General features: G+C 42.9%; 1 protein-coding gene across 2 annotated transcripts in view; it reads right to left on the reverse strand.

The window, feature by feature from the left end:
• The window catches only part of LOC135212935 (nicotinamide riboside kinase 1-like), a 29,778-nt gene extending 23,213 nt beyond the window's left edge, over nt 1-6,565 (reverse strand). The window contains exons 1-2 of one of the 2 annotated variants that reach the window (XM_064246680.1): nt 6,374-6,565; nt 2,970-3,121 (exon numbers count right to left, since the gene is read on the reverse strand). Coding sequence is in view for 1 of the 2 variants with exons in the window: in XM_064246681.1 (XP_064102751.1) it covers nt 2,970-3,121; nt 6,374-6,431 (210 nt within the window). In the remaining variant the exon portion in view is untranslated. The remainder of the gene's footprint in view (nt 1-2,969; nt 3,122-6,373) is intronic. The other variant, XM_064246681.1, reaches the window with a different exon arrangement.
• Nucleotides 6,566-7,675: the final 1,110 nt, after the last annotated feature.

The following is a 7,675-nucleotide window of genomic DNA, read 5'->3' on the forward strand; positions in this document are numbered from 1 at the left end:
AAGTTTCAAAATCCTAGGCGGAGGTGGTCTGTAAACAGTTGTTTACCGACCGGCGACAGAAAAAATATGAATAGAAAATGGGATAGTTCCTGATATCCGCCTCCCAGCGGCGGGAATGGGTACTACCACCTGGCCGCCACTGCGTGTGCCGCGAATTTTTGAAATTCTGTGGACTTCGGAGAATACAGCTATATATATATACTGTCAGGTAAGTTTCATGAACAAAACTTCTATCAGGCTCTTGGCGCCTATCCAAAGGAGAGCGGCTACCAGGCGAACAGTGCCTGCCATGAGAGAAGCGGCTACCAGGCTCTTGGCGCCTGAAACGAGGAGAGGGGCTCTCTGGCGACGAGCGCCTACCAGGGGAGAAGCGTCTGCCATGATCTCGGCGCCTGACTCGAGGAGAGTGAAAGTCAGGTGAAGAGCGCCTGGCAGGAGAAACGCGCCTAACAGGCTCTTGACGCCTGTCCAGCGAAGAGCGCCTGTCCGATTTAGGGCGCTTGTCAACAGGAGAGTGGAGGCGAGACGAGGAGCGGCTACGAGGCGAGTAGTGCCTACTAGGTTCTTGGTGCCTATCAAGGGGAGCGATCCTGTCTCGAGAAGAGCTTCTGTAGGGCGAAGATCTCCTATGAAAAGCCTGCTCCTTGTCCGAAGGAGAAACAGACATCCTGTCTGTCAGGCGAATGGCGCTTGGACGCAGATGGGATCTTGTCCGAAGCAGAAAGTCTCCTGCGAGACTCCGAACGCACAGGCGAGCGGGCCGCTTCCGTCGAATAGCGAGAGTCAGGAGAGAGCTGGACTTCTTTACAGGAAGCGAGACGTCCTTCCTACGACGAGACGACACGCAAAGAGAGCCAGCCAGAGCCGAAATCTGCGCCTGAAGGTTAGCCAACACCCTTGCAGGAGAATTCACAAACTCTTGAACAGGTGACGAGGCTCGATCTCTGCCCGGGGAACGATACTCCAGAGATCTCTTATGTTTCTTCGTTTCCACCTCAGGCTCTTCCGAAAAAACTTCAGGGCTGGATGGAAGGGCGCAGGGAGCGTTCCAGGCTCTCTTCGAAGGGCGCGAGGCTTCCGAAGAGCTCCATCCTCGTTTAGGAGAAGGCGAAGGCGAAGACGAGAAGCATTGGCGCAAGATTTCTCTCTTGGAGCGATCCAAGGTAGCCTGGGAACGATCAACAGGAGCTACCGAGGGGACGCCTGACCGGTGGGGATGCTCCCTAACCTTCCTGCGGCTTTCGACTTTCCTCCTCCACTGGGACTGGGAGTCTGGAAGAGGTCTAGGCCTGGAAGCATTAGGGGAAGACCGATCAGACGCAAAACCCCCTCCACTGCCAATGGGATCACTGCACAATCACTACTGGAATCACTCTTACCTTCTAAATGGTTTAATTTTCATCTCCATACTGCGAATGGTGGCTTTCATGGAGGCACTTCCGAAGGTGCATCTTCGGCTTCGGTGCAGGGAGCAGGAGCTTGAAACTGACAAAGGAGCTACTTCTAAAATAGGATTATCTATATCCTAACCCTCGCTAATACGAGATCTACTACTGCTCCTAGAAGAAGCTTTCCTAACTTTATCCTTTTCAAGCTTCCTCAAGTAGGAAGACAAAGACTTCCATTCATCCTCATTCAGCTTTTCACATTCATTACAAGGATTATTAAAGGTGCATTCATTCCCTCTACACTTCAAACATACTGTGTGAGGGTCTACCGCAGCTTTCGGTAGCCTCACCTTACACTCAGTCATACAACAAACTCTAAACATAGCAGTTTTCTTAGTATCAACATCAGACATCATGAATCCAAAGAAAAATCCAAAGAAAAATCCAAAGAAAAGTCAAATAACGGTCCACAAATCGCGAATGCCAAGCCAAAAGATCGGGTACTTCACCAAAAGTCCGTAGAAACAATCCAGGGCGAAAACAAGAAAAGAATCTAACTGTCAAGAGGTACCCTGTCAAGAGGTACCGACAACAGGTGTGGTCGACACCGACGACAGAAAAAATCTGGCAAGAAAGGTACGTTGGTTCTTACACCCGCTTCCCAGCGGCGGGTAAGGTAGATCACCTGACCTACCTGTCGCGTTTGCCGCGAGTTTTGAATTCTGTCGTGACGTCAGAGACGTAAGCTAAGTATATGTCTGACAGGAAAGTTCATGTACAAAAATATGATTTTATAACACCATATTATAAATATAAAGCCATGCTCAGATACATTTCTGTAGTAGAATCACTTCAGGGTCAATACAAAAAATACAAATTAGCAAATAAATATATTCTACTTATGCATTTTTCATAAAAGTCCAGTAGTGGGGTTAACCACTTAAAATGGATACCTAATGCCTGAACTACTTTATGCAAAGGAAACATGGACACAGACAAGTGAATGGAAATTTTGGAAAGGTGACTATAAAATGTCAAAATTCCTTGATGAAATGCACTGAGAAGATAGTTATACAAATGAGAAAGCTGGTTTGAACATGTGATGTCTGAAGAACAGTTGGTTAGAAAAGCAACTATGGAAGTAGCAGGATAAAGACCAATGTGAAAACCAAAGTTATCATGAAGGAAGAGGACAGATGAAAACAGACCTGAAGAGAGTTCAGGTAGAGAGAAAGCTGGACAGAGAGGAATAAGTGAATTCATTTTATGACCAGCCCCACGAAAGGAAAAGCTATGGTTAGAAACCATGATGATAATGATTGTTGCTACAAATGTGATCTTTAAATATACATTATAGTTATTATCAAAAGAACAGCCACTTACATTACCCAGTCAAACAATACTTTTGAGTCCCTCTAGTCTGAAGATAAGTGATACAAGCAATCAGTGGGCTTGTTATGGAGGGAGAGGAAGCAGTCTCATACGCCTCAGTCAGTTCTTAAGTTCACATAAATCTCAGTAAGTTCTTAGGCCTACTTTTTTGGGATAGGTATACATACATAACTCTCACTAAAAGCTTACCTTCTTCTCCACAAGCTGACTATGGAAAGCTTTCTTTTCTAACTGAATTCTTTTCTTGTGTTTTGCTGCTCTATGGATGCCGTGACGATGAGTACTGACTGTCGGGTCTGTTTTGCTCTGGTCAATCTTGTTCTTCAGGCTTCCACTTCCAGCTGAAGAGAATAGTGAAAATGAATTTCAATTTGAAATGTTACTACAAATAAAAAAAAATCAAGGCTTCTCTTAAATAAACTTGAGAGTAACAGGTACATTTTCAAGGCCTACAATTGAGTATCAACTACTGTACATACATTAGTTACTGATAACCAAAAGGAATATTCAGAGGTAAGTGAAATAAGAAAGACACTACTATCGCAGGACCCAAAGAAACAAGATAACATAGGAAATGTTGTCTCAGACACTGACTTCAGTTGAATCCAACCAAGCAGGAGATGCTATGAAGCCTGCAACCTCCTATTCAGTCAGGCCAAGACGCTAACAGAGTGATAGGGCCCTGCTATGGAGGGTTAGCAGGTTAGAACAAAAGATTCAGAAGACCACGACATCCCCCCTTGAGGAAGTCAAGCTGGGAGGCAGCTTATTCTGACTACAGGCAGTCCCCGGGTTACGACGGGGGTTCCGTTCTTGAGGCGCGTTGTAACCCGAAAATCGTTGTAAGCCGGAACATAGTCAAAATTCCCAAGAAAACCTTACTTTTAATGCTTTGGGTGCATTGAAAACTATGTAAACTGCATTCTTATTGGATTTTCATAAAAAAATCTTCAAATATTGATTATTTTGCATTTTTAGTGTCATATTTCTTCTGCCAGATAAGCGCTGTAGCCGTTGTAACCCTGGAAAATGTGTCGTAACCCTGGAATATGTGTCGTAACCCTGGAAATAGTTTTTGATTAATATCATTGAAAAGCGCCTTAACCTCGGAACGTCGTAAACCACGCCCGTCGCAACCCAAGGACTGCCTGTAATACCAACAGATGGGCAGAGGGACAGGCATCTTGGAACTAAACTAAGACTGGATACTTAGCTCCAGCATCTACTCATACTATGGCCTAGAATCTGCTCCAAAGAACAAAGATGGAAAGGTAAGCCTAGCTATTCCACATTCATGACCCCATATTTAAAAACTTGTTAAGTTCAGTGACCATTCCTGCCTGCACTAACGGAGATACTCCGAAATAAAAAGGTAATGGTGTGTATTTCTGTTGGAAAAGTGACTGGTTTGCAACAATAATAAAGGTAAAAAATAAATTATACTAAAAGAAAAATACTAGGTTACTAATAATTCGTAAAATAAAACTAGTCTTGATTCTCCAGTTAGTTGAATATAGGCTCTCTAAAGGACACCAGTTTTTCAATTTTCAGAAAGCTTTTGAAACTTACAAAAGGCATTTCTTGCCTGAGTTAGGCAAGACATGAGGGTATTCACTCATAGAGTATGGAACATTTAACGTTAGGTTATCCTAGGCTAATTCCCAGTCACACCAACTAGGGTTAGGTTAAGCAAAGCTTAAAAATTGAACCCAGATTAAGCTCCAGTCTGCTAAATAGCCAGATAGGTGAACTTGGCACCAGCCTAGGCATATATACTATGAGAAATACTATATACTATATGCAGTATATAGCTAGCCATATACAACAATAGGTCCTATGACAGCAGTATTTGGTACGAGCCCTGGTCAAACTGAATACTACCGCATGCCGCTGGTTCAGTAACTACAAGCTTGCATGCAAAAGAGGGGCCGTGTTTAGTACCCGTCCCTTGGGGATGAACATAAAAGCATGAACAAAAGAGGGTAAGTATTATAAACAGCTTTAATTATTCCTGTTGGTGACCAGCAGGAACCAGGCCGCATTAGTCATCTTCAGATTTATCCATTCAAAGCCTGACCTGGCGTCCATCCCCGCACTGACGCCCCCAAAGTAACACTAACCATTGGAGACAATGGACTTAGGTTAGAGGCAAAACTTTAGTCGGTGAGCCCAACTCCCCTCCAAATCGTCAACCTGGACCAGTTCATAATACAAAGCTAAATAGAGCCAACTGTTCCTACAATGCCAGGTTTGGACCTAACCTGATCTTATCTACCTAACCTAATTTAAGGCAACGTGATTTGACTGGTCAGGGGGGGGGGGGGTGCAATAAAAGGCAGTAACCAGTCCCGGTCAGTAACTGGATTGAACCAGGCCATATAACTAGGTAGCTACCTATGTAAAGGTTTATCCGTAGTGCCGTCGTTCTGCAAACTATACCCCAAAAAGGGATATGTATGGTACCCTGACCTAACCTTCCCTACCTAGGCTAATTAGGAAACCATGCCCCAACTAACGGAGGGGGATCTTATTTAGGGTAAAATACCGAATGGCCGGCCTCTACCATAGCGCGACCACCTTCCCCAAAAAATACTTTAACATGTCCTGTAGTAATCCAGGATAGTCAAGAGCCAGCATCCATCAAAAGACACCTCGAGGCCTCTACTTTCCTCTCGAAATAATTGGTAGTAAGTTTTTTCTCTCAAGTCACAAATTAAGGCCAGGTCACCATTTCCAATTTTCAGGAAGATGGTCGTGCTACGGTAGAGGCCAACCAGGAGCGAGTGAATATCCATGGACCGCCAATTTTCTTGTTAATGTGTGGCGTCAGTAATAACGTGGTGGAACGGCACTTCGCGCCTTATCTGCATATACCCATCCTATCTAAATATTCTTGGTAAGCTCATTTGTTCTGGCAAGAGGTATTGTTTCGCTGCACGCTGGCCTCAGGATTAAGATCAATTGGGCACTTAGATTGTAGCTGTAACTGCGAACCGCATATAGTAGGCTACCTACCTACCTATACAAAGTAACCGCCAGCCATTCGGTATTTTACCCTGGGTATAGTAGGTAAGTAACCATACCTATCCCCCCAAATTTGACGTTGTGCATTAATTCCTAGGTACCTAGGTAGTATAGGCTAGTACCTAGTAGGCTAGTAGGTATCAGGACGTGCGAGAAACTGGGCCTAGGATAATGCAGTACCTAATGCCTTACCTGACATTAAATAATTAAATTCGTGTAAATTACATAGAAATATAAAAAAGGCACCATATATTTAACTCTCGTAATGAACAGTTCTTGTAAATGTTTACTTGACCAGGAACCATGCATGGGGTCCCTAATGCCTTATCCTAAAAGCCTCTACGATTCCTGCTACAGTATCCTACAGTACCTGAAAATTGTAAAAGCTTAAAATTCTGGGCATAAACTAACTCAATACAAATCGAATTTCACTAAATAAGCTTCGTTAAAGATGCAAATAAAGAAAGTCCTTTAAGGGTAGAGTGGCGGACACCTTACGTACAAAATGAATCCAGAAGCTATACCCACCTTAATTAATGGCCATGGCCTCCTTTATTTCGCACACTTACCCGTCAATTCATCGTCGTCGAAGAGTTCTATCCCTCTTTTCACCAGCGACCAGGACATCTCATTCGATCGTTCTACCCCCGGCAAACAACAGGTCTTTTTTTTCTAAGAAACACGCTGGACAAACGACAAACAATTCACAACTCTTCCACCACCATGTTGCAGTAACTCCGAGCTGCGGAATCGTGTAATCGTGACTCGTGCGCGGGTTTTTTTTCTTTCTTTCTTTTTCATAGATATAATTAATTTCTGTTATTAATAATTACGTAGAGAGAGAGAGAGAGAGAGAGAGAGAGAGAGAGAGAGAGAGAGAGAGAGAGAGAGAGAGAGAGAGAGAGAGATCAACTTATACCGTAACGTAATTCATCATCGTATAAGAGTTATTGCGAAATTATGAATGAGGAAAACCAGTTTTGTCTCCAATTCACGCCCGAGTTTTTTTTATATACGTTTAAATATTAGGCTACAAATACCCACTGATAACAAAGTCGTACCTTTGATCAGAGACAAAAGCCAAAATGATAGATCCAGAACAAAATCTATAAATATATCTCGCAGATCTCGGAATCCCTATATGTCATCAGTAACAACAAACCTCAAAGAAGAATTAGAGGGTCCAGGTCTGTCGTCTTCAGTTTTATTGATCTACATCTGCATCTTCTAATTGTAAACTTGTTTTGCCAGCCTAGCATCCTTTATTCCATTCGTTTGGATAAAAATCACAAATTATTATGATTTATTTATTCCCACACAAAAAGACTTCTAAAACAAAGAGCTGGCTTTGACAATTCTTTGGCTTCCATAAACACTCCATGTTTCATCTCGGTATTTTGCACACATTCTTGTTATCTTTCTTGCTTCTCTTATTCTGTGGCTCACTTCTCTCTCATCTTCCCAGCATTCGAAATTATCCGTTTTAAATACTCATTAGAATCTGTGGCTTCCCATACCACCTTTCTGGTTCTGATCTAGGTACTCTTAATTACTCTTATTTAAGTTTAGTCTATTTCTTTAATAGGATCCACCTTCAACATTTCATATCAAATATCAGCTCGAATCCACCCCTTCAGATTTTCCATCGGTGGCAGAAGAATTTCATTTAAATGATGTTTTGATGTCACACGGGTGTGTTTGATTAAATAATTGTTGTCAAGTGGGCCGAGGGCTGATGATCAGCAAGATTTTAGGTCAGTCATCAGGTGTAGATAACCAAAAACAAGTTTGCAGAAGAGATGTGGGAAATCTCGTTTTCTATTGAGTGGTGACCTTAATTGATACAATAAGGAAAGCGAGTAAGTCTGAAT

The sequence above is a fragment of the Macrobrachium nipponense genome, chromosome 42, assembly GCF_015104395.2.
Source record: "Macrobrachium nipponense isolate FS-2020 chromosome 42, ASM1510439v2, whole genome shotgun sequence".
Taxonomy (NCBI): Eukaryota; Metazoa; Arthropoda; class Malacostraca; order Decapoda; family Palaemonidae; genus Macrobrachium; species Macrobrachium nipponense.